The sequence below is a fragment of the Thamnophis elegans genome, chromosome 3, assembly GCF_009769535.1.
Source record: "Thamnophis elegans isolate rThaEle1 chromosome 3, rThaEle1.pri, whole genome shotgun sequence".
In the NCBI taxonomy this organism is placed as follows: domain Eukaryota; kingdom Metazoa; phylum Chordata; class Lepidosauria; order Squamata; family Colubridae; genus Thamnophis; species Thamnophis elegans.
This window is the reverse complement of record NC_045543.1, coordinates 43,549,765-43,577,006: the sequence shown is the minus strand read 5'-3', so window position 1 is coordinate 43,577,006 and position 27,242 is coordinate 43,549,765. Positions and strand designations below refer to the sequence as shown.

Here is a 27,242-nt window from a genome sequence, read left to right as displayed (position 1 = left end):
TTTCTCTGGTTAAAAATCTACTTCAAAGGAACATCTGTGTGATTTTCTTCTTCTTTTTATCACTCTCTATAAATAAGCTGTGAGTCCTTGAAGTGCCAAGCCAGGATAATCAGTGAAAAAAATATTTTGTTTTCAATATACAAACCTCTAGCCTCCGAGTAGCAGTGTTATAATATTACAATATTACCATTTCTGTGTTTCTTTTTGTATCTTTTTGTATTTCAAGTTTAAAAAAAGGTCTGATTCTTAAATGAGTTAGAAAAACACCCACAGTAATGAAAGAGGAGATTTTTTTAGTCCCTAGATTACAGAGAATAGTCAAAGAAAAAAAATAGAAGAAGGAAACTTAATCCGTTTGTTTTAAAAGGCTTGCATAAATTCCATTTGTAAAAATAGCATTTAAAAAGTAAGATAACCCACTGTTCAAAACCAGTCCAAATTTAATTCCACCGCTTATTTCTTCTGTTCTCCAATTTAAATTAATTTTAAGTTTTTTTTAATAGGCAGTCACTTTTAAAACAGTAAAAATTCCTCACCAGCTGAAAACACTTTCTCTTTCCACATCTTTCCATTTTGGAGGTGCCCCGACTTCATCAGCCATTTGGCTGGATTTTTTGTCACTGGCTTGAAGAGCTTCTCTTGGATGAATCAGAAACTTTGTGATGTCCCTGTGATCAGGAAGATGTATTCTTCCTGTTCACCATCTCTGTGGGAGGTTTAGGTCTGTTTGGACCATCCAGAGACAAAAGTATCAATTGCGATCTCAGAGCATTGAGATCGCACGTCGTGTCATCGTGACTTTGGCTCCTCCCATCCATACTAAATTTTTTATCTTTGGCTTCCTTGCTGGTGTGTAAATATTATTTCTATGAAGAGGACATTTTTGTTAGCAATGTTATATTATCATTTCAAAGGTTCCTGGGTCTTGTTTGATGATACTGCTTAATCGATGGAGACCAGAATGTGGGTGAAAAAGTATATTGAACATGGTCATAAAGTTTCAGTTAAAAATAGAGACTGGGAATGTTTCTCTTAGCAGATATTAACCTTGTTTTGGTCATATCTCTGCTTAAATGAGTTTTCATTTTACTAATTTTCATTTTACTAATTTTCATTTTGCAAATGAAAGCTTAATTATATTGGAACATTTATGTTTAATTCAGCGTGGAATCAGCTTTCCTGTGTATTATATCTAATACAAAAGAGAAAAAATACACCTGAAATTTAAAGTTTGTCCTTTTAATTCTCCTGATTGCTAGAAATGGTATGATGCTATCATTGGAGGACTTTTCAATAAGGGAACAACAATCTTTGAATCTTCAAATTCCATTCTGAAAATAAATAATGGATAGCAGCTGAGCACCGAAGAGATCGTCTAACATAAAATGTACTTTGCAGTATCTGAAAACTGAGATCGTAGAAGAAAGAAAAGGGAGAATTGGAAAAAAAGTCATTAATTTCATTGCTAATCATGCCTGTCATAATCTGCCATTAACCATTGTAAGTGAGTCAGCTTTGTAACTGGAAGAGAGATGAGTTCCTCTGGTGTTGCAGGTCCCCACCTTCACTTCCTGCTTGGTTAGAGAGGCTCGAAGTCCTTCCTGCCACCAAAGCCTTGCTCCAGAGAGCTTCTTCTGGGCCAGGATTCAAGGGCAGATGTCAAGCTGGGACTTTTCTTGCAATAGGAGAAATGCAGTGGGAAGTACTTGGTGTGCAGATATGGGCAGGTAGGGATTCTTTTTCTCAAGTGGATGGATACATTTTGCCATCCCCAAAATTTAAAAACAAAAGAAAACACAGAACAATGGTGTTAGCAAAAAGGAGAAAGAAGAGAAACTTTGCAGCAGGAAAATGCCAAGGAAACAAACTGATTAAGAAGTGAGAATTAGGAGGTTTGTTTGAACGAGGTGAGAAGTCTCTGCTAGAATAGAAGTGATCCAGCTTTTGATGTCTGATTATTGTCCTCTGTCTTAAATATGATTAATACAGAATTATAAATTATACTTGATGAAGATTTGAAGGTTTTATTCGACTTGTATGATATATTATACCTTAATCAATTTATTATTGTACAAGGATCTCAATATTGACGTTTGCCTTTTAGCATATGGTCTTTTCGTTTGTTTTGGTCTTTTATGTTGTTTTCAGTGAGTTCATCATTCTCTTCAGATGTAAAGGTGAAAAGAAAAAGTGGGAAGTTTTACCTTACCCAGGTAGTGAGTAGGAGAAAAGCTCATAGCTTGGTGTGGTAGCTTTTCCACACTCCCCTTCCTGAATGTGAAATTTCTAAGCCTTCTTTGGTTGAAATGTAAGTAGGATTTGATAGCAAACAATTAGGGGCATGAGGAGAGTAAATCTTATTCTCAAAGATAAAGAAATGTTTAAGGAAAACAGCACTTTTAGCTTTCCAATGTGACAGTGTATATTAACCATCTCCCCCGGGATGCATTTTGTCCTCCCATCTAGTCTTCATAGGTCTTTGCCACGGGGTCACAGTGACCCAGAAGGAACGCTTCAAAACCATCCAAGAAGGGAGCCAGGCGAGCATCACTTGTGAACATGACGACAGCAGCTATTTAGTCACCCATTGGTATCAGCAGGAGCTTAATAGTAGACGGACAGAACTACAATTCATTGGCTTATCCATACAAGGAAATCGTCCACAGATGGAAAAGAAAAACTACAACATATACAGACAAGATGTGACCCATGCTTCTCTCAGTATTCCTCCAGATGAGGCTGCAAAGCCAGCAAAATATTTCTGTGCTGTTTCTCAGGCACAGTGAGAGCTCCAGGTTTCACAGCTGCACATGAACTTTGCAGCACTCCAGTCAGCCTCCAAACCACAAAGACATGTAAGCCAAACTACTCCAGTTATATAGCATCTTAATCACAGGGACATGGACCAATAAAATCCTTCTCAATTACTGCCAGAATATCTGGCAAAACTAGATTGTGTTTCTCTCTTATAACTCTCTATGCAACCAGATAGATTTTTGATTGTTATGGATGAGAAGTTATAAACAGATGGTAGAATATTATTTGGAACATGAATACAATAGCAAGGAGTTTAAAGCATTCTTGTCCACTCAGGTATCCTCAAGATGTGTTTCACTACAAATTTCACTGTTTCCAGTGAAAAAACTGATTGACCAGAACTAGGTCTTTGCACAATGTGTCTGAAGTAGGATAATTTGAGCCTGGCTAATTATGTCTCTTGCGAGAATTTTGGATTTATTTATTTAATGATCTATCAGATTATTTTCTTGGTGTAGTGTGAAACCAGCATGAATACAGGACAGGAAAGGCTTAATCATTAATATACTCCCCAATATATGGTACTGAAGCTACCTAGAATTGCAATCTAAATTAATACTGAAATACAAGCCTCACTTAGGGGGTGCAAGATGTTCCAGATGGCAGGAGCAACAGCAGAGGAGGCCCTCCACCTGGACCTGCCATCCTGAATACTCAGGCTGAAGGACCCACATCATGCTTCCCCGGCAAGCACAATTGGCATGGGCCAACACCAGTGGAGTGAAACAACCCAGGTTAAATAACCTGGATCCATGCCATGATCATGCCATGACATCTTGAATTGCACCCAGAAGCAGACTGGTAATTAATGCAGCTCATGGAGCCGTTGCTTTAGTGGGGCCATTCTAGGACCTCTCAAAACTGCCCATGATGCTGCACTGTGCACCAGCTATAGCTTCCAAATGCTCTTCAAGGATAGCCCCATGTACAGTATGTAATCCAAATGTGAGATGACCAGGGAATGAATGACCAAGTTCAGGGAATCCTGATCCAGGAAAAGCCACAGCTGGCTCACAACATGAAGTTGTGCAAAGGCTCTCCTAGCTGTGACTGCCACTTACTCCTTGAGCAGGAGTCATGAGTTCAGGGGAACCCCCAAGTTGTGGACCAGATCTTTCTAGGGCAATGCCACCCTATCCAGCATCAAAGATGACAAGTCCCTCATCCCAGATACCCAAAGCCATTCTGGGCACTGCAAGAGGGTGGGCACAGCATTGCCTTGATCCCCAGAAGTGGAAATATAGAGTTGGGTGTCATCAGTATACTGTATATACCACAACCCATTGTGACAGATGATCTCACCCAGTGGTTTCATATAGATATTGAAAAGTATGGAGAGAGTACTGAGCCCTGTGGCACACTACAGAATAATGACCGAGGGCTGGACTTCTCATTCCCTATCAGTACCTATTGGGACTGGTCCTGGAGAACCAGTGCAGAACTGTGCCACCCAGCCTTAGCCCTCACAGCTGAAACAAATGGATACCATGGTTGATAGTATTGAAAGCCACTGAGAGATCAAGGCGAGCGAGGTTGGTTGCACTATCTGCATCTCGCTCTTGCCAGAGATCATCAACAAGTGCGAACAATGCCATTTCCATCCCATAACTGGGCTTGAATCCTGACTTAACAGAGTATAGATAACATATTTGACCCAGGACCCTCTGAAACTTCTAGGCCACCACCTTTTCCACAACTTTCCTTAAGAAAGGAAGGTTGGAAACTGGATGAAAATTATCCAGGCAGGTGGGATCCTGTGGTGGTTTTTTTTAAGGAGGGGGTGAATCAGGGCTTCATTAAAAGCATATGGAAATGTCCCCTCCACCAATTATATATTACCCACTGCCTGGACCCACCCGCTAGTTGCCATCCTGGAGGCTTTCATCATCCAGGAGGAACAAATGTCTGACAGGTGATGGCATTGACAGCATCAAGAGCTCTGTCCACTTCATCAGGGCCAACAGGATCAAGCTCTACCTAGATAATAGGGCAAGACCTCTCCCTGGGCATCTCACATCGACCATCTACATGCATGGGATCCAACTGGGAACAGATCCAAGTGACTTTGTCCATTAGGTGCTGAACAAGCTCCTCTGCCCAAATCTGTAAAATAATCATACCTCTGAGGACTAGTTCTTAGGATTGTCTCCAATCTAAGTTCCTACAAAAGAAATCTACTGGTGTCAAATAAAGAGTAGGTGAATAACAAAATCAGCCTTCCATATGGCTGCTCTCAAACTATGGAATGCGGTTGACCCCAGGCATTTGCCTAACTCCTTCACTTCCTGGTATTCAGGAGCAAGTACGTAGATGTACGTATTTGATGCCTTGATACTTAAATGTTGCAGATTGGGTGATCATGTTTTATCTTTATATTGAGGTTAACTTCTGGACTCAATTAATTGGATCATCACCACCATCCATCATCAAACCTTTTGTAATTCCTAGCAGTTCCATCAAAGGAGTGATTCTTACTAATTCTTCATAGCTTGTCTCATCATTTTGCTATCTTTGAATATGATTATTGAAAGAGATTAAAATTCATCTTGTTTAAAGACCAAGACCTTTCCTCTCCATAAAAGAAAGATGCCAATCACCAGTCTTGCTATTGTACAATCTAGTTTTTTATTTTTGCATATGCAATCTTTCTCTCTTCTCAATCTGTAAAATGTCATCTATAGATGCGAAAAGGGAGCTTTCCAGACAGGAAGTGCAGATCAGTTGGAACTGATGGTGTCTTGAATCCAGGAAATGTAGTTGCAAACTGTAGTGTAGACACCAGGGAAGCCTTTCTGAGCACATCCTCTCCCCCAAGAGACAATTCCTTGGAGTTCCCCATTGCAGACAACCGGACCACCAGAGTCACACTGAAAAGGAAATGATGATCATGTTTTCAGCAAGCAAGATAGCAAGTGAGCAAAGATAACTTGCATTATCTATAATTTGCACGCTCTAGTAGGTGAAGGAATGGAACATATTGCAGGAGATAAAAGATCTTCTAGGTGAAATTACTTTAATACCACTCTATGTTAGGTGACATAATTGCTACCAGGATGGGATGAAAATCTCAGAAATGCTACTGCTTTCTGACAAAAGCTTCTTAAAAGAGAAGGCAGATTCAACACAAGGTCCATAACATAATAAAAACGAGGTCAAGCAATTGATGTTGTTTCATTGTTCATTAGAAACAAGCAAAGACCACAGAGGTTTCAAAAACAACTCCTGAATGTAAGGATCTCTCCCCAACTACCACCTTGCTATTATATTCCCAGGCCTTACATCAGCTAGCTATGAATATAATTTATACAGCAGGAGATTTTTGAGCACCACCTGAAATAGTCGATAATAGTGGAGGAAAGGTTTACCTGACAAGAGTCTTTTCCACCTTCCAAGTATCCTGCACAAAACATATTGTTGGTGATTTTCCCCGGATAAGCCCCAATGCACTCAGTTTGTGAGAGTATAGGGACATTCAGGCACTGGAGGAGGTCTGGAAAGTTTACTGTGGGAAAGATCAAAGAGGCTGGGTTTATTTTCAGAAGTAAATATTAGACATGCACTAGAAATCTTCTACAGAAATAGAAAAAATATAAAAGAAGATTCTCTATAAGCCCTTATAATATAGTTGCCCTAAGGATGCCAATCATTCTTTCGTGGGAAAAAATGTTCCAGTTGCCCAGATTTTGGATTTAAGGCAAATTCTGAGTTTCTAATTGGAATACAGGTAGATCTCCTCTTACGGCCACAACTGAGATGAAAATTTCTGTTGCTAAGCATGACTGTTGTTAAGTATATTTTGCCTTGTTTTGCAACCTTTCTCGCCACAGTTGATAAGTGAATCATTGCTAATTGTTAAGTTAGCAACATTAACTAATTAGCCTCTCTACTCTTTAATCTCTATAAATCTACTTGCGGCCCAGTTAAACCAATTAGAGCACCATCCCCTAAACTAGCTAATAGATATATTGCATCTCATATTGCAGATGATGTAGCACTTTAATCACAAACCCAAATTGGACTTAAATGAGCCTTGAATGCTCTGGTTAGTTGCTGCACTGAATAGGCTTTTAAAATCAATTATAGCAAAACTAAGATTATGATCTTTGCAAAAAGACTTAAATTGCATGCCTGGAAGATAAATGGCCCAAACTTCAAGCAAACCATATCCTTTAAATCTCTGGTTTCCCATAACTCTACTAAATGAAGTGGACATCTAAACCATGTCATCCAGAATACCGCCCCCCCAAAAAAAACCCAGCGGTAGCAATCCAATCTTTTCATTTTTCCAGGGGACCACAGTATTTTCCAGCAGCACTAAAGTTATATTCAGCTAAGACTCCCACACAATTCCATTTGGTGCTCAGCTGGGACCTTACTTCTCTCTTACTTCCCTGGAAAGAGTGCAGTCCAAATTCCTAAGAGCCATATTTCAGGTTGTACACTGTGTCCAGTGGTGGGTTTCAATTTTTTTAGAACCTCTTCTGTAGTTGTGGCCTGCTTTGTGGGAGTGGCTTGCCAGCCATGTGACTGAGTGGGAGTGGCTTGTCAGCCATGCGATGTGGTAGGCGTGGCCAACTTGTAAAAGGTGGTGAAACTCACTTAACAACGCTCTTGCTTAGCAACCAAAATGTTGGCTCAGAAACTCTGGCATTTGAAGCACGCAAGTCTTAAAGCTGTCATGTGATAAGACCCTTGCACCCCTAATCCTTAAAAAAAAAACAGGGGTGTTCAAACTTGACAGCTTTCTGGGAGTTGTGGACTTCAACTCCCAGAATTCCTCCTCCAGTCGTGTTGGCTCAGGAACTCTGGCATTGAAGTGTGCAAGTCTTAAAGCTGTCAAGTTACAAGATCCTTGCACCCCTAACCTTTTAGAAAAAAAACCCCAGGGATGTTCAAACTTGACAGCTTTAAGACTTGTGGACTTCAACTCCCAGAATTCTTCCTCTCGCTCTTCATCTTGATGATGTGCGGATGGGCGGGGGGAGCTGGAACCGGTTCTAAACAGCACTGTAGATTTCTGGAACCTCTTCGATAGAAGAGGTTAGAACTGGTAGGAACCCACCCCTGACTGTGTCCCAAATGCAGTTCTATGGAGTGCGGCAGGACTAACCAAAATTGAAACAGGTGTATGAATTTACATTTTTGCACACTGGTTAAAATCATACTTTTTCTCTACAGGTTTGAGTTCTTTTCTTGTAGAAGACAATTTCATATCAATATGGTTCAGGATCATCCCAAAAAACTTCAATATCTTGGATTCTCAATGGATCCAAGAATCCCTTGGATTCTCAAGGGAAGTGCTTCTAATGGAGGGGTATGAGTGTGCATTAGGTGGACTTAAACAATGTATAGTGGTACCCTGGTACTCAACTGCTTTGAAATTCATTGAATTTGATACTCAATGCATGTTGAGGTGAAAATTGTGTCCGTTTGTTTGGTACTCAATATACAAGCTAGAACTTGTCAATATTGGCTGCCCTCTGACTCATTATGGCAAACATTTGTTTGGTACTCATTATTGTTGGTACTCATCAGTACCAACTTCCGGGTACTCCTGGAACCAAATAAAGCTGAGTGCCGAGATACTACTGTATTAAAGATATGGAAATCCAACAAGATTGGGCTACTCTTCACAAGAATATTTATCTGATCAGTCATACTTTCCCTTTAAAGCTGTGAGATATTTATATATTAATTAACAATCCCAAAAATCTGAAGGTATTAACCTTAGCATGCCACAATACATTTTGCCCAGCAGTTGTGGAGGGCCTATATATATTAAAAAAATATCATATGAGCTGAAAAATACCTAGGGACAAGGGGCTAATGAAACTATAGTTTATGTCCTGTTATACTGTATCTCCTATAAGAATGCACAGCCTCAATTAACAACAACGTACTAATAGAATATCTGGGAAATTCTGGTCTTATATATGCAACTACTGTTATAAGATTGATATGAAGTAGTTTCTTTGAATGTGGCCAAATTCTACAGTTAAGCAAACTTAACTGTCCATGGTTAATCCACCACCAATTGTAATATATTATTCTGTATTTTCTACCATTATTATTGTTTCAATGCTTTTATTTGCTGGTCTGTGACTAAATCACTAAACAGATGATTGCAAGGTGAAGATTACCTGTATATTGTTTTACTTGACATGGTGATAGTTATAATGGACTTTGAAGGGAAATGAATGCCAAAAATAAATTTCTATTAGCAATTTACCCTCTGTAACCAATAAAGCAAAGTGCATATAATCACATCTTGACCCTATCTTGACAAAAGAACATGAAGAAGACTCACCGTCATTACTGAGGGTGTTGCCCCAGCCAGAGACTAAACATATTTCTCCGGTGGATGGACAGCTGCTTGGTAGACGGATTGCTGAAACACGGGAATTGAGACTGGCTGGTTTGGATAATTTGATGAGCATGATGTCATTGTCAAAAGTTATGGGGTTGTATTTGGGATGGGGAATGATTTTGACTGCATCAAAGTGCTGCTCGGAACCATCATCTTTGGTCAAACTATGTTCCCCAAGTCTCACTTGGAATCGGCTGAATCAAAACAAGAAATAGAGATTTTGGTCATATCTACTTTAATCTAACTTCCATACCTTTAACTTGCAGTAAGTCAAAAGCCAAGCTCACTAATATTGCCACTCACAAGGGCATCCTGTTGCCCAGAATGGTTGAATCCTGAAAAAGATGGACACAATTGTATGTTGACTTCCACTATTGGGCAGGCAAGGAACACTTCTACAAATATGTGTGCACACTTATCTGCAAATAAAAGTATGTATGTGTATCCTTTATTCGATTTACTAATACAAGTAAATATATCAGTGCAATGGTGATGTTCCAAATAAAATAAGAACACAAAATTACTTACGATCTACTGCAGTGAGCAGCTGAAACAATCCATTCATTGTTTATGATAGAGCCACCACAGATATGTTGCCCAAAATTCAAGGAGACCTGATAGGGGACGGAATGCTTTTGGCAGGTGTAGCCACCCACAATTTTATCATCGTCTTCATCATCGATGGGGAAGGCAACTGGATAATGAAAATATTTAGAGAAGATCCCATAGTAGTGAAATAGGAACCAAATATTCACCACTTTTTAGTGGCAGGGATTCATGATATGTTTGGTGAACTTTGAGGGTTGCCCATTATGAGATCTTCATCTTATTCATATAGGCCACAAGATGGCCAGTCTGCTAGTTTTTTTTTTTAATAAATGTTTTTTAATTTTAGTTTAAAACAGGTACACATCTTTCTTTACATCTGTAGAAAATGTATCAATCAATTACAGATAAGTTTTGGTACATCTCCTCCACAGTCAATCAACATAACTCATATTAACTAAAGCATTATTATATATCCATTTTCATTTAACTGTAATTATTATTTAGGAATATTGATGAAAGTAATAATCTTGAACAATCTCTGCCCACTCCAGTGGGGGAGAAAGGAATCAAAAAAAAAAAAAAAAAGAAAGAAAAAGAAAGAGGACCGATAAAAATTAAAAATTAAAATAAAAAATAAAAATAATACAAAAAAAGACAAAAACGACAAGAGACAAGGCAGGAAAACAAAACAGAACACAGGTGTCTATCATAAGAAAAAAAAAGAAGTATATCAACTGGTTACAACATGCTTTGGTGCTTCTCTTCCATTAACTCATATTAATTCAAATATCTCAACTCGAATATTTACCATATCAAAATCATTATATCTCCAGTTTTAATTACCTATGGTTATTTAAACATCCTTCATCCTTAGCTATGCATTACATAATTAATCCATAACACATGCTGACATTTCATTTACTTATTTGTAAAATCCTCTATTATCATCAAATCCTCAAATCCTATTTTAGCTGGACATCCATAATATTTAATTATATCATATATCATAACATTTTCCCAGTATTGATTAACATTTGATTGTATGTATTTTATTTAGTTTTTTAATAGTGATAATTATTATAGTTAATACTCTTTATGTATAATCTTCCAATTGTTAATTATCATATCAGCTCCACATTTTATACATTACTATCAATATCAATTATTATTCAACTATATCTGTTACAAGAAAAAACAATTAGATTTAACAAGTTTTCAATTGTATTCTTCAATCTATCAGCCAGTTCCAAATTATATATATTACTATCCATATCAGTCATTATTCAGCTATATCTATTACACATTAAGGTAATCAGATTTAGCTAGGTTTTAAATTACGTTTTCCATCTATCAGCCAGTGTCTCTCCAATAGCAAGATCTTCTCCAGCCAATTGCCACGCATTGGATAAGTTTACCAAATGTTTTCATAATCAAATCCAGACAAAGATATTTTGGCACCTTTGAACTCTGGATGCCATTGATGAAATAATAATGTTGTCCTGGGCTTGTAAAATTTTCCAAATTAACTTTAATTCTCAAGGGTGGATTTTCCATTCCTCCTGCACTCTGTCTTTTTAAATGAATCTTCTTTATAGCTTCCCCCCTCCTTTCTTCCTCTGAGATAGACCAGACACCATTTCTCACATTTTCTGTTTGTATTTCAGGAGCATTTAAACATTCAACAATCTCAGTTTTTGCTTCATATTTTAAAATCAAATGATCCAATTTTCTTTCCAGTGTTTGGTAAGAATCAAAGAGTCCTTTACATGCGGAAAAAAGTCTCTGAAATGAAATCTTAGAGGTATTTTGGGAGGCCATGATGTGTGTCACAGTTAAAAATTGCAAACTCTTTTTTTTTTTCCACAGACTTCTTAGTCTCTCACAGGCTGTGATTGTAAACAAAGCCGAGTAGTAAAGTAATAAAAGTGTCGAATCGTGACGGGCTAATTAGTAGAAAATAAATTTTACGATCCACTTAAGGAGATTCAGAGGGGGGAGGGTGTCGAGGAGTTTCTTGAAGCATTTAAGAAGTAAAGTAACCACCAGCCATAAAACCATTAGAAAAAGCCAAATCGCCGCTAAATTTCCTTGTTCTTTGGTTTCAGTTATCTTAAGTTTTTAACGCGAACAGTCTCTCTTGGATAATAAAATCAGCTTACCAGATGACATCACTTCTAGCATTCTTAGGGACAACCTGCAGTTTCAGTTAGCACGCAGCTAATCCAGAAAGGAATTGGCACGAGGAGTTAATACCCCCCCCCCAGAGATTTGCGGGTATCTCTGAGGTCATGGGTCTCTCCTCACCTTCACTGTCGTCTCCGGGACAGCTGGGGTTCAAAGAACCCGTCCAAAAATCCTTCGGTATAGAGGAATTTCAGGAGTAGCCTGAAACTCCATCTTCTCACTGCTAAGCCCCGCCTTCTTCCCGGCCAGTCTGCTAGTTTTATATGAATGGCTGATATATACTAAATGCATGCATAACCCAGAATGCTATTCCTTATCTGGGTAAGCAGCATTGTGAAATATGAAAAAAAACCCAGTAGGAAGTTATATGAGGAAGAAGGAAGAGAGGGCAGAAGAGAAGATGGGAAGAAGAATGCAAGAAATAATAGAAAATAAATCTATCCAAATGTAGATACATTTACATTCACTATACCTCTCTTAACTATTAAATCATCATATTGTCCACCATTCCATTTAGACAAGCGATGGAGACAAGACAGCTAGTAGGAAATAATATGAGCAAGGAGGGAGGGTGAAAGGGAAGAGAGAGGAATGTAGGAAGTAATAGAAAAGGAAATATATTGAAACGTAGATACATTTATATTCACTATACATTTCTTAACTACTAAACAATCCTAATGTCCACAATAGTTCTGCACCAGTTTGCCATTGTGTTTGGTCTGGGCAGTCTCTTTTTATTTTATTGTAGATACCTGTTAATTTTCTCAATCTTCATTTAACTCTTAGATATCGCCCAATATTCAGTTTCAATGCTTCACACACTTAAACATTTTCACTTCTTTTAAGAAACATGAACTTCTTTCAAACAGACCATGCATTCATAAAATCCAATAAAGAATAAGAAGTAATGAACCAGATTTTTCTCCATTGAGGTGGCTATCGTCAAGAAGAGGACAGCAAAATCAAGTTGAAAGAAGAGTGAGAAATGCCATCTGTCTTCATGTCAAGTGTGACAATGTCCTTATTTTGTCTCCCATTGGCAAAAGCCTGCTTTGGAATATGGGAAGATATGCATATGACATATTTCCATTTTCTTAGAGATACTGAATCCCCCCACCCTGGATTGCACAATTGGGTGGTCTGCAACCCTAGAAAAAGGTGGGTCTGATTTCATGAACTATAGACTGCCCCTTCTACATTCTGTAAAATCTTTTTGCCTTCATGTTCAAAGTACTGCACAGCCCCCAATCAAAAATCCTTTGAATCGTTTTTCTCTTTTATGGAACCATTTCTATACTGCAAGAACAGGGAGTTGATAAAGATTTGAGTTTCAAGTTATGAATAATCTTTAAGAATATTTGGCTTTAATTTTAAAGAGCCTAGGGTTTATCTGATGTCATTGTTCCAAAGAAGAGTTTGCTTGTTCTCAGCTGTTCCTGTCTACAACACTTTTTTTTTAATGGGCAGTTATTACAGGGAATAAGTTACACTAGCCCACACACTGTGCAGAATAGTTTAGCAGCTTCGGCAGGAACACAACTTTCCTTGGCTATTTCATCCACAATGACACCTGGTTCAAAATTAATGGTATTTGTCTAACTTTGACAGCTTTTTGATATCTGGACCTTAAACTCTAGAATTCCCTGGAAAAAAAATCTATATATTAATCTTGGGGGCTTGGGAGCCTCATCTTTATAAATCCGCCCGGAATGGTTATTAAAAGTCTAAGGTTCACTAGTTTGCTGTTCAAATTCTACTTGAAAATCTATAGAGGTCTCTTTTCAATCTCAAGATGAGACTTCTCAGCACTTGTTCTGAGGAAATGATTGACTTACCAGCTGCTCCCAAGAATGCTACCAGCCAAATGAACTTCATCTTGTCTTCCTTCATCAAAGAGGAAAACGAGAGGAGCTGCTGCACATATTTATGTTGTGGGACCAATGTTATCTTTGCTCCAAGGACTCGATCAAAAGCAAAAATACGCAATGGAAAATACAAACTTGATTATTTCAGTCAATAACAGGTGGAGAGGAAAGATGGAATTCACATGAGTTTCCCCCTTATTTGATCCATTCAACCATTTAATACTGTCATTCTTAGATCAATATTGTTGATACTGAATTTATCATACTAAAGGTTAAATATTCTATTCTTATAGGTGAGTAAGTACTATTTCTACGAAGTGGAATAATTTTGTGGCAATGTTATTATTTTGAAGGTTCATGGGTCTTCTTGGAGACCAGAATGTGGGTGAAAAAGTAAATTGAACATGGTCATAACATTTCAGTTAAAAGCAGAAACAGGGAATGTTTCGCTCAGCAGAATCCACAAAACTGACTCATTTTACAAATTAAAACTCAATTATACTTGAACATTTGTGTTTAATTCAGTTTAACATTGTTAGTGTGTCAGCTTTGTAACTGGAAGAGAGATGAGTTCATCTGGTGTTGCAGGTCCCCACCTTCACTTCCTGCTTGGTTAGAGAGGCTCAAAATCCTTCCTGCCACCAAAGAGGTGCTCCAGAGAGCTTCTTCTGGGCCAGGATTCAAGGGCAGATGTCAAGCTGGGACTTTTCTTGCAATAGGAGAAATGCAGTGGGAAGTACTTGGTGTGCAGATATGGGCAGATAGGGATTTTTTTTCTCAAGTGGATGGATACATTTTGCCATCCCCAAAATTTAAAAACAAAAGAAAACACAGAACAATGGTGTTAGGAGAAAAGAGAAACTTTGCAGCAGGAAAAAGTTGGGGAAACAAACAGATCAAGAAGCGAGAATTAGGAGGTTTGTTTGAATGTTTTGAGAAGTCTCTGCTAGAGTAGAAGTGATCCAGCTTTTGATGTCTGTTTACTGTCCTCTGTCTTAAATATGATTACTACAGAATTATTAATTATACTTGATATATTAAACAATTTATTATTGTACAAGGCTCTCAATACTGACATTTGGCTTTTTATCATATGATCTTTGAGTTTATTTTGGTCTTTTATGTTATTTTCAGCTGATTTCAGCATTCTCTTTGGACTGAAAGGTGGAAAGAAAAAGTGGAAAGTTTTACCTTACCCAGGTAGTGAGAGGGCCACTCTTCTGAACCTCCTGTAATAGGTCTGTAGAATTAGCCAATGAGATTGGCTGGATTGAGGAACAGTGAGTGACCTTATTTCACCTGATGCAGCCAAGAGAGAATCAAACTTGTGTCTCTTATACAGTATTCCAGTCCCTCATATGATTACATGTATGTTAAAAAATAATGCGATTGGGAGAAAATAAGTCATAGAAAGTTTGGCTCATCATCTTCCTGTTGTTTGCTCTGAGAATCCATTTGATTAAGAAAGGGAAAACAAGGTGCTTTTTAAAAGTTATAAAATTTGTAGCCTGGTGTGGCAGCTTTCCCACAGCTCTGTTCCTTGACTGTGCATTTTCTTTTCTTTTTTTCAATATTTATTTTATTTTATTCACAAAGTTATAATACAAACTCCCCCCTCCAAAATAAAAACAAAGCAAAGCTTAAACAAGACATTAAAAGTGCATTAAAAAAACCATACAAATAGATCGCCCCCAGTTGAATACTGATAAATATATTTCAACAATAATAGTTCCTCCCTCCCTTGTAAAACAGGGCCACAGTTTATGAACTTCTGCAACTATGTTTACTCCACCAATTTTACCTGGCATCTATCTACTATAGAAAAAGAAATAGTTAAGAGGTAAAGCCAATAGCAAAATTAAACTTGAAAGACCTCTGTAAACTATCTATTATCGTATTTAATTTGTAGAAAGTCCACAACAGCTTCTGATCTATCATAAGCCACTGCAATGATTATCTCTGATCCTTCCAGGATCAGATATCCTTGATTGATTCTTAATGATAAAACTTTTCCTTAACATTTTAGCTGGGATCTTTCCCAACAATTGCATCTCATTCCCCCAAATCATAAATATCTGTTATAAATATCTCCACAGCATTTGTTGTTCAAAGAATCTTCCTACAAGTTGAAATGTGTCATCTCTTGTTTTCTGATTGGATATAATAAGTCCATCCCCCAATTTCCATAAATTTTCTTAAGAAAGTCCACTCCATCATTCATTGATTCTGCCATCTACAACTCTTTTGAATCCAGGCTCCTTTCAGCCTTCTCCAACAAGCCAGCAATTCTCAAAGCAGTCTCCTTCTCCTTCAAATCTGCTAGTAACAAGTTAGATTCCAATCCATTCAACTGGAAGTCTGATTTAGTTGCTGTAACTTGTGTCTGAGTGCCATTTTGGGGTTGATTTTAATCCATTGTTATGAAACTTTTTATTTAAATTTTAATTTGAGCTTGTAATTTGAAAAAACATTTTTTCAAAGACTTTCCAAAGTGTTTTGACATTAAGCTTATTTGGTTTTCACCCTTCTTTTATATCTCTTTCTTATGGATATTGTAAGGAATATATGATGAATAGTATTCAAAATCCTTAATTTATTGTTTGGATTTTTAAGATAATTCAAAACACTCTTGTAGCTGACCTTTCACAACCAAACGTAAACAGTTGCTCTCAAGGACAAGATACTTGTAAGTTGTAATTGTATCACAACAGAATGAATGCAGAAAATATTGAGATAATATTTCTACAGTGAAAAGTGAAAAGAAAAAGAAGTTCTCATCAGAGGTTAAAAGAAATGAGACCTCTTAAAAAATAAGAGGACACAAAATCCTTGTAGTAAAAATCAGTGTAAATGTAACTCAAATCAGGTCACTTTCACTACCCAGTGGCCAGTCCTCTCGCCATCGACTTCCATAAGGCTAAAGTAAAAGTGATTCACAACTCCAAAATAAAGCATTAAAAAGAAGTAAAAAATCTACATTAAAATCCAGCAAAGGTTTATAGAATAAATCAGCATTCTACCAGTCCATTAACAGTTAAAGATGAATCAAAAAGCAAAAATAAAATTTCAAAAAACGCAGTTAAAACTGAGGTGCATTTTTTAAAAAAGTGTGCCTGGGTTTTAAACGATTGTGCATTTTTAAAGCTTTCTCTAGTGATATATAAGCAGGATTTTATATGAAATACTAGCTGTTCCCAGCCATGCGTTGCTGTGGCCCAGTCTGGGCATAGTGGGGCGGTGGGTAGGTGCTGCCATTGGTCAGGACTCAGGGATGCTGGGCTGGGCGACGCTGGTTGGGGGAGACAGCGCTGGAGCTGTCGGCCTCGTGGAAGTTGTTGAGCATCACCTTGGAGGAGCTGCGCTCAGGCTCCCCCAAGTTGGTGGCCCGGGAGAGTAAGAGAGTGAGAATCTCGGAGGAGGAGCAGTCCTCAGTGTGCCACCTCATGGGGCACCCAGGGACCACCCCAGCCCCGCTTTACCTCAGGCTGACACCACTGCTGCTGCCCCGTTGGAGCTGCCTTGGCAAGGCCGTTGCTGGCTCGCTGTGAGGGGAGTGGAGAGCGTGTGCGGCCGGCCGGGTTGAGGAGACACTCTGCCTCTGCCTCCTCTGGAGGATGGAAAGGGGAAAGAGTGCGGCCACAGCCCAGCCACACATATAAAGGGACCGTCGGGATGAATCTGGAGAGAGGCTGAACTGTTCCAAATATACTATACTCACTAAATGAATACTATGGTAAATGGCACAATGCAATGTCACACAAAATAATTAAATCAAAATGAAAATAAATCAAGATCTATGAAAATTCAATATAACAATGCAATTGGAAACATTAAAATAGAATCATGAAATATTTAGTATAGCGTGTGGCGCTGGTTTTCAAAAAAGCATGTTTTTACAGAAATCATGTTTTTACCTGTTGCAGGTGTGACATCTATGTAATATGTATATAAAAACATTCACATATTCGAACGTTGTGTCAAAATTTCAAAGCAATCGGTGAAGAACTTTCGGAGATTAGCGATTTTGAACAAACAACCATTACATTTTTATTTATATGTGCCGCAAGGATAGTAAGTGTTTACTCAAATAGAATGGGTTTTTTTTAAAGCAAAACAGCACTTTTAGATTTGAAGAGTAACAGTGTGGTTATAAGCAACTGCCCCCACTTTCCTGGGACAGCTACAAAGCATTGGAAAGAGCACAACAGGAGACATACAGAATTACCATTGGCTACACCATTCAACAAACACTCCATGGATGAAAATCAAACACTACACCATAGACAAGTTACATGTGACCCATGGTTCTCTCAGGATTCCTCCAGATGAGTCTACAAAACCAGCACTATATTTCTGTGCTGTTTCTAAGGCACAGTGAGCTCCAAACATCAACTTTGCAGTGCTGCAGCCTCCCTGCATGCCACAAAGACGAATAAGCCGAAACCATTTCAGTTATACAGGATTTGAATCAAAGGAACATAGAGCACTAAAAACCTTTCTGGATCACTGCAATATTTTTGGCAAAGAAAATCTGGCAAAATTAGATTGCATTTCTCTCTTATATATCACTATGTAACCTGATAGAATTTTGACTGTTACAAACACATGGTAGAATGTCATTTGGAACATGGCTATAAAAGCAAGTAGTTTAAAGCAATCTTCTCCACTCTGGTACTCTGCAGATGTGTTTCATTGTTTCCAATCTAGAAGGTGACTCACTATATAGGCTGAAAAACTGCCAAAAGAAAGTTACAATTCTGGGGTCCCACAAGATGACATTGTTTAATGAAAAAGTCCCAAAACCTGCCTCTCCCCAACAGATGTGTAGGATGAGCAAAGATGGTGGGACATATATGAATACTATTAAACCTAATTACATGAGTTGGATTGATTATGTGCCATCAAGTTACTATCAACTCCTACCAATAGTTGGTGTAGAATTCCAGAGAAAATTGTCACTGCAAGATCAAAGGGGCAGCCCAGGATGAATCAATTTTCTTCTCCATTTCTCTCCTGGTTTAGTAGTGTTCCCTGCAAATATTTGTGAACCATGGAGATTGTTTTATTCTCCAGTGATTTGCATACACAAATGCCAAGATGAAATGATACTAGACAATGTACATGAATCAACTGATTTTAAAGATGCACACAACACTTTGGATCCCAACTTTGTGAACACAGATACTATTTGTTTCCTTCATCTTCAGAATTGGACACTGTTATAAGACACTAAAACCACTTAGAATTGCAATCTGATCCTGAAATACTATCAGTTCTTGCTTCTCAATGGTAATTAGGACTCAAATTTCTGTCTCTTAGCAATGCAGTTATGAAGTGAAACATCACATGACAATGTCATTGTCAACTTGCATTCTTCTTTGACTTTTTCAGAATCACACTCTACTGTGTACCTCTTGTAGTTCAGAGCAGACTTCCATCTAAGTACTGATTCATCTCAGCTCCTTTATCATCATTTCACTAATTTTGAATGTGATCATTGAAAAGAATTAAAACTCATCTAGTTTAAAGGCCAAGACCTTTCCCCACCACCAAAGAAAGATACCAATCATCAGGCTTGCCATTGCACAATTTAGTTTTTTATTTTTGCAGCTTTAATCTCTCTCTCCTCAGTCTGTGAAATGTTAGCTATGGCTGTGAAAGGTGACAGGAAGTACAGATCAGTTGGAACTGGTGGTTTGCTGAATCCAGGAAATGTAGTTGCAAACTTTAGTGTAGACACCAGGATTACCTTTCTGAGCACATCCATCGCCCCAAGAGACAACTCCTTGGAGTACTCCATTGCAGACAACTGGGCCACCAGAATCTCCCTGGGAAATAAATTATGAATATATATTCAGAAAGCAGAATATTGAGTGAAGAAATACAATTAGCATTATCTCAGACTCAGTGGATGGAGGCAAGGAATAGATTGCCTAAGGTAAAAAACGTTTTCCAATGGAATTGATTTAATACTCTTCCATATTAGATGCCATAAATGTTTCCAGGATAGGATGAAAATCCCAGCAATGCTCCATCTAACTTGTAAGAGTTTCCTAAAAGAGGAGGTAGATCCAATGTATAGTTCATAACCTAATAAGAGCTGGAGGTGATATGATTGATGTTGTTTGTTATTCATTAGAAGAAGCAGGCAACTGAAGACCAGGGAAGTTGCAGACAGCTCCTGAATATAGATATCTCTCTCAAACTATCCACTTCTCTATTATATCCTCAGCCTTAAGCACCAGCTAGCTATTAATTTAATTTATTCGGTAGGATGTTTTGAACACCATCTAAAATATACAATAAAAATGGGGGAATTAGTTACCTGACAAGAGTCTTTTCCACCTTCCAGGTATCCTGCACAAAACATATTGTTGGTGATTTTTCCTGGATAAGCCTTATTGCATCCACTCTGAGAAAGTACAGGGACATTCAGGCACTGTAGAAGGTCTGGATAGTGTGCTGTGGGAAAGATAAAAGAAACTGTATTCAATTCCAGAAATAGATATTAGACTTTCCCTAGAATGTTTGAACAACACAATGACAGAAATGAAGCCCCCCTCCTTCTATAAAATTGTTGCTCTAAGGATGTCAATTATCTTTTGCTTCATTGCAAAAATCTTCCAGATGACCAAATCCTGGACTTAAGGCAAGTTCTGTGTATTTAATTGAGGTACATTGTTTTACATGGCATGGTCAGCTTTATAATGGAAATGGAGGAAATGAAAGGTAGAAATATTTTTGTATTACCAGTAGCAATTTACCCTCTATAATCATTAGCTTTGCTCAATAAACTGAACTGAACATGATCACAGATGATTCTATCTTGATCAAAGAACATGAAGAAGACTCACTGCCACTGCTGAGGGTGTTGCCCCAGCCAGAGACTAAACATATTGCTCCGGTGGATGGACAGCTGCTTGGTAGACGGATCGCTGAAACACGGGAATTGAGACTGGCTGTTTTGGACAGTTTGATGAGCATGATGTCATTGTCCAAAGTTCTGCGGTTGAATTTGGGATGTGGAATGATTTTGATTGCATCAATGTACTGCTCGGAACCATCATCTTTGGTCAAACTATGTTCCCCAAGTCTCACTTGGATTCGGCTGAATCAAAACAAGAAACAGAGATTTTGGTCATATCTATTTTCATCCAACCTATTTTAACATGCTGTAAGATAAAAGCCAGGCCCACTAATATTGTCGTTCACAAGGGCATCCTGTTGCCCATAATGGCTGAATCCAGAAAATGATGGACACAATTGCATGTTGGCTTCTAGTACTGGGTAAGCAATGAACACTTCTATACATTTGTATGCACCCATACCTAAATATAGAAGCATGTGTTTATATCCTTTATTAAATTTACCAATACAAGTAAATATTTGAGCACAATGGGAGTGTTCCAAATAAAATAAAATTAGATGATTACTTACGATTGATAGCAATGAGCAGCTGAAACAATCCATTGTTTATTTATGATGGAGCCACCACAGAAATGGTATCCAGCATTCAGGGAGACCTGATAGGGAGCAGAATGCTTTTGGCAGGTGTAGCCCCCCACAATCTTATCATCGTCTTCATCATCGATGGGGAAGGCAACTGGATAATGAAAATATTTAGAGAAGATTTTATAGTGGCGAAACAGGAACTAAATATTTTCCAATTTTAGCAAAAGGAATTCACAAAATTTTTGGTATACTTTAAAGGGTCCATATATTGGATTGTCATCCCATTCAGGCAAGTGATGGTTGGCTAGTCAGCCAGTAGGAAGTCATATGAGTGAAAGGGAATTCAGGAGGGAGGAAGGAGAGAGAGATGTAGGAAATAATAAAAAAGGAAATTATCTCAAAGTAATTTACATTCACTCTATCTCTCTGTCAACTACTTCCACCACAGAACCCAGAAATGTCACTAGTTTTCATGGCAGTTGAATTCCTGCCCTTACTTCTTGGCCCATAGGTTTCCACCTCCTCTCAAAACTTCTTCTCTTCCCTTTTCTTTTGAGTGATTTCCACTCTTCTATGAAGAGATATTAATGAACCAGAATGCAAGTTTGGAATATTCTTTGGTGTGTAGGGAAGTATGCATGCAGCAGATCTCCATGTCTGCAGTGATTCTTCAACTTTTCCTCAGAATTATACAATCCTAGGAGAAGATGTACCTGGCTTCAGGAGTTCTAGACAGATGCTATGAATGAGCCCCTTGTACATTCTGAAACACCTTTTTGCCTTCAGATTTGTTGTTTACTTTCTGCTACACATAATTTCCCCAGAACATTGAGTAGAACAAGGAGAATTGGACCCTGAGCCAAGGTCCCTTTGAACAGCTTCCCTCTTTTAATGGACGTTTTGTATTTTGAATTTTTATTAGATCACCTGTCTCCTGCAAGTATATGGCATGACTAATGATTCTGTTTCAAGGAATGGGTAGAATATTTGAGGGACTGGGGATCCTAATGTTTGTCTAAAGTCTGTTGCCTTAAAAAGCAATTTGCCTGCTCTAAGTTTTTCCTGGCTACAACTCTTTCTTGACTTGCTATTATACCTGGGGATAAGTTATCTCAGGCCAGACACTATGGAGTACAATTTGTTGCCTTCAGCTGAAATACCAAGAAAGCATCAAGAAAGTTCCTTGGCTATGTCATTGTTAAAGATATGTGATTTAAAATTAATAACCTTTGTCTATTTTTTAGTCTAGTATTTTACAACTTTGGCAACCTTTAAAATGTATGGACTTCAACATTCAGAATTCCCCAGCTAGCATGCTGAATTGGGAATTCTGGGAGTTGAAATCCATACATGTTTAGGTTGTCAAAGTATAGAAACACTTCTATACATTAATTTTGGTGGCTTGGGAGTCCCACCTTTACAAATTCAGACCTAAACTGATAAAAAAGAAATCCTTACGTTCACTAGTTTGCTCACTCAAGTTCTACTTGAAAATATATGAACAAATTATTGTCTCACCAGCTGCCCCCAAGAATGCTACCAGCCAAATGAACTTCATGTTGCCTTCCTTCCTCAGAGTGGTAGACCAGAGGAGCTGCTGCACATATTTATTTTGTGGAGTCAATATTATCTTTGCTCCAAGGACTTACTTAATCAAAAGGAAAAATACACAATGGAAAATATAAACTTTGTTCCTTGGATCTCGACAATAACAGGTGGAAAGGAAAATGGAATTCACATGAATTTTCCCCTTATTAACAATTTAATATTGCTGTTTTTTAGATCGGGTAATGGATAAGCACACACAGGCCACGGTAACAACAGCTCTTTATTGCAAGTGAAGATACATTGGCAAGGATGAGTCGGACAGCAGCCCCTTTTAAAGGGGTATGTCAGACCCTTTGACTAATAGGATTAAACCTCTGTTCCAGCCGGAACAGAGGACCTTGGTGGAAACCACTGTCGCTGGGGTGAATATCTAACACTGTTCTCAGATAAATACTGGGGAAATACGTTTATCATACTGAATGATAAAGATCCTTAGCTTCCTTGCAGTTATATTTTTTCTATGAAAGTGGAAAATTTTTGCAGAGATGTTATTGCTATCTGTCATAAGATATACATGTTATGTTTATTTTATGCATAAATGTATCCCATCTTTTTTGCAAAAATATTGATACATGATTTTTTTTATGATGAGGGTTTTCTTCAGACTTTGATTTTGATTTTTGATTTTATTAGTATTTATAGGCCGCCCTTTTCCCTGAGGGGACTCAGGGCGGCTTACATAAAATAAGGAAGGGAGGGTACAGACAATAGACACAAACAATACATAGAAGTAAAATAGTAAGCAACATTCATTCATCATTCGGGTGGGGACAAATTAGCTTTATCCCCAGGCCTGACGGGCTAGCCAGGTCTTGAGGGCTGTGCGGAAGGTCTGGACGGTGGTGCGGGTACGAATCTCCACGGGGAGATCGTTCCAAAGGGTCGGAGCTACTACTGAAAAGGCTCTCCTCCGTGTAGTTGCCAGTCGGCACTGACTGGCAGATGGAACTCGGAGGAGGCCCAATCTATGCGATCTAATTGGTCGCAGGGAGGTAATTGGCAGGAGGCGGTCTCTCAAGTATGCAGATCCACTACCATGGAGGGCTTTATGAGTGACAAGTAGCACCTTGAAGCGCACCCGGAGATCAACAGGTAGCTAGCGCAGCTCGCGGAGGATAGGTGTTATGTGGGCGAACCGAGGTGCGCCCACAATCACTCACGCGGCCGCGTTCTGGACTAGCTGAAGTCGCCGGATGCTCTTCAAGAGCAGCCCCATGTAGAGCACATTGCAGTATTCCAGCCTAGAGGTCACAAGGGCCTGAGTGACTGTTGTGAGGGCCTCCCGGTTCAGGTAGGGTCGCAACTGGCGCACCAGGCGAACCTGGGCAAATGCCCCCCTGGTCACAGCCGTCAAATGGTGGTCAAAAGTCAGCTGTGGATCCAGGAGGACTCCCAAGTTGCGAACCCTCTCTGAGGGGTATAAAATTTGACCCCCCAGCCTGAGCGATGGAACACTGATCGAATTATTGGGAGGAAAACACAACAGCCACTCGGTCTTCTCCGGGTTGAGTACAAGCTTGTTAGCCCTCATCCAGTCCATAACGGCCTCAAGACCCCGGTTCATCACGTCCACCGCTTCATTGAGTTGGCACGGGGCGGACAGATACAACTGAGTATCATCCGCGTATTGATGGTATCTTATCCCGTGCCTCCGAATGATCTCACCCAGCGGTTTCATGTAGATGTTAAATAGTAGGGGGGATAAGACCGAACCCTGCGGCACCCCATATGTTAGGGGCCTAGGGGTTGATCTCTGCCCCCCCACTAACACCGACTGCGACCTGTCCGAGAGGTAGGAGGAGAACCACTGTAAAACAGTGCCTCCCACCCCCACCTCCCGCAGTCGTCGCAGAAGGATACCATGGTTGATGGTATCGAAAGCCGCCAAGAGGTCGAGGAGAACCAGGATGGAGGCATGGCCTCCGTCTCTGGCTCTCCAGAGATCATCGGTCAATGCGACCAAAGCGGTTTCTGTGCTGTAGCCGGGTCTGAAGCCCGACTGGAAGGGGTCGAGATAACTTGCTTCCTCCAAGGACCATTGAAGCTGGAAGGCCACCACCTTCTCGACAACCTTCCCAACAAAAGGGAGGTTGGAGACTGGACGGTAGTTGTTAAGGGCAGCTGGATCCAAAGATGGCTTCTTCAGGAGGGGTCTCACCACCGCCGCTTTAAGTGCAGCGGGGAAGTGCCCCTCCCGAAGAGAGGCGGTAACAACCGCCTGGATCCAGCCTCGTGTCACCTCACTGCTGTTGGCAACCAGCCATGAGGGACACGGGTCCAGTACACAGGTGGAGGCACTCACAGCTCTCATGGCCTTGTCCACATCCCTTTGAATAGTGTACCGAACTCAAATAGCCAAAAGTTAATTATCCCAAGAAAAAAAACTCAACTTGATTTAATTTAAATGAAAATGAAGTGGGTTTTGTGAATATAATTACTTTAAGCTCCAACTGACTTGCAAAAACTTACAAAAACTACTCTCCAAGAACATTCTTATGAATAGATGCTATTAAGCTTCAGGGTGTGAAAAAAGCGCTCAATACTTAAAAATATTCTTTTTGAGTAATCAAAATTCATTTTATTTGCTTTAAGATTTCCTTTATTTTTGCACACTTGGTCCTAATGTCTCTGAGTGGTTTATAAATTAAAAGTAAGAACAGAGTAAGAAATCACAAACAGCCTGAAGGTGAATTTATAACTTAAATAAATCCTCCAAATGATGGGCTGAGCCACCCTCCTGCCTAAAGCCCAGGAGAACCATTAGATCTTTGGTAGGTTCCTGAATGTTATTGGGGTAAAAGACAAGAAGATCCCTGGGGCATTATCATTTCAAAGCTTCTTGGATTGTGCTGGATGACACTGCTCAATTGCTGGGGACCAGAATGTGGGGGAAACGGTATATTGAGAACATTCATTTAATTTCAGTTAGTAATAGAAACTGAAAATGTTTCCATCAGCAGATTGCCAAGAAATTAGAATGAACCAAATTGCTGGTTTTGGTCATATCTCTGGTTAAATGAGTATAGCTTCTTTTACAGAAATGGTATAATGCTAACATAGAAGAATGTTTCAGTCAGAAAACAACAATTCTTGAATCTTCAAAATCCATCCTGAAAAGAAATAAGGCATTAAAATGTCTGTTGAAACATAGAATATAATCTGCAAGGCCTAAAAACTGAATACAGTAATACTGTTAACACATGAGGGATAGTAGAAAAAAGACACGAACAAATTGCCAAATATTTATTTCATTAACTTCAGACTGAATAACTTTGTAAGCTGCTGCCAAAATATCTCTGGCTTAGAGTGAAATCTAATTCTCAGTCAGGAACATTTTATAGTTGACAACACTCTGACCATTACGACACTTCACTAGAACAGGACCAAGGTTGTGAGAAAAAGCAGTAGACTACGTCTTGTCCAAAGTGGCCTGCCTGTTGGGGTGATTTTTTCCACTTGGGAGAGTAATGCTCTAAAGATTTCTGATCTATTGATCTACCTTTATCTTCAACAATCTCGGTGCTGCTATTTCTCTTCTAGTATCACATCCATCCTCCAGCAGCAGAAACAAAAATGGCCAGACAGGCAAATTGGCAGGGCCTGGAAAGTACAGAACATGCCCACAGTTGCAAAAACTAGCCCTTAGGAGCTGGACAGATGCCGACCCTCTCAAGTCTCTGCCGTGGTTGTCACTGAAGTAGCACACATGATGATAAGCCTGGCTACACTTAATATTTGTCACAGAAGACGGTCAGCCAAACAGTGTTTGCACTTTCTGGTCAAAAATTCAGCAAAGAAAACTGCCAGCCAAGCGGTATTCATTTGAAATCATTTTAAAATGGCCAGTAATAAAGTACCACATTCCACCAGGTCAGTGATGGGTTTCAATTTTTTTTAGAACCTCTTCTGTAGGTGTGGCCTGCTTTGTGGGAGTGGCTTGGTGGCCCTGTGACCAGTTGGGAGTGGCTTGCCAGCCATGTGACTGAGTGGGAGTGGCTTGGCAATCATGTGACTGGGTGGGCGTGGCCTACTTGTAAAATGTGGTGAAACTCACTTAACAATGCTCTTGCTTAGCAACCAAAATGTTGGCTCAGAAACTCTGGCATTTGAAGCACACAAGTCTTAAAGCTGTCAAGTTACAAGACCCTTGTGTTGTAGCCTCGTAAGTCCTCGGACTTACGAATGACAGCTCGGCAGCAGCCAGGCGCGTCTTAGCCAATCAGACGTCCCTGCCGGTTGCCGGGCTGTCATACGCGAGTCCATTGGCTAGACTATCTGACAGCCGAGTATAAAAGGCTGTCAGACGGAGGAGAGGTGCCGGTCTACTCACAGTTGATGTTCGTTTACGTTCTTGCTCGAATAAACGGTTCAAGGTTACCTCAGACGCCTCCTCGTCATTT

At 39.3% G+C, this 27,242-nt stretch overlaps 2 protein-coding genes and 1 gene segment (V, D, J or C); 1 reads left to right on the top strand and 2 right to left on the bottom strand.

Moving 5' to 3' along the window:
- Window positions 1-1,650: 1,650 nt before the first annotated feature.
- On the top strand, window positions 1,651-2,786 carry LOC116505750. The segment is given in 2 exon segments: window positions 1,651-1,727; window positions 2,467-2,786. Coding segments are annotated over 2 exon segments (357 nt in total).
- A 2,635-nt stretch (window positions 2,787-5,421) lies between these two features.
- LOC116505605 (cationic trypsin-3-like) lies at window positions 5,422-13,792 on the bottom strand. Its single transcript, XM_032212940.1, has 5 exons — window positions 13,753-13,792; window positions 9,713-9,878; window positions 9,125-9,378; window positions 6,183-6,319; window positions 5,422-5,684 (listed from the first exon to the last, which is right to left on the bottom strand). The coding sequence occupies exons 1-5, from the start codon at window positions 13,790-13,792 to the stop codon at window positions 5,535-5,537; spliced, it is 747 nt and encodes a 248-aa protein (XP_032068831.1). The 3' UTR covers window positions 5,422-5,534.
- A 5,561-nt stretch (window positions 13,793-19,353) lies between these two features.
- Window positions 19,354-22,792, bottom strand: LOC116505607 (cationic trypsin-3-like). The gene is made up of 5 exons (XM_032212942.1): window positions 22,753-22,792; window positions 21,220-21,385; window positions 20,637-20,890; window positions 20,108-20,244; window positions 19,354-19,610 (listed from the first exon to the last, which is right to left on the bottom strand). Exons 1-5 carry the CDS (start codon window positions 22,790-22,792, stop codon window positions 19,461-19,463), a joined length of 747 nt encoding a protein of 248 aa, XP_032068833.1. The 3' UTR covers window positions 19,354-19,460.
- Window positions 22,793-27,242: the final 4,450 nt, after the last annotated feature.

Excerpts from the sequence above, each read along its gene's own strand:
- LOC116505605 (XM_032212940.1), bottom strand. The coding sequence starts at position 13,792 with ATGAAGTTCATTTGGCTGGTAGCATTCTTGGGAGCAGCTG. Across the intron at positions 9,379-9,712 it reads GCTGCTCACTGCAGTAGATC|CCGATTCCAAGTGAGACTTG; the intron begins GTAAGTAATTTT and ends GTTTTGATTCAG. Across the intron at positions 6,320-9,124 it reads CAACACCCTCAGTAATGACG|TAAACTTTCCAGACCTCCTC; the intron begins GTGAGTCTTCTT and ends TCTTTCCCACAG.
- LOC116505607 (XM_032212942.1), bottom strand. The coding sequence starts at position 22,792 with ATGAAGTTCATTTGGCTGGTAGCATTCTTGGGGGCAGCTG. Across the intron at positions 21,386-22,752 it reads AGCATTCTTGGGGGCAGCTG|TTGCCTTCCCCATCGATGAT; the intron begins GTGAGACAATAA and ends TTCATTATCCAG. Across the intron at positions 20,245-20,636 it reads CAACACCCTCAGCAGTGGCA|CACACTATCCAGACCTTCTA; the intron begins GTGAGTCTTCTT and ends TCTTTCCCACAG.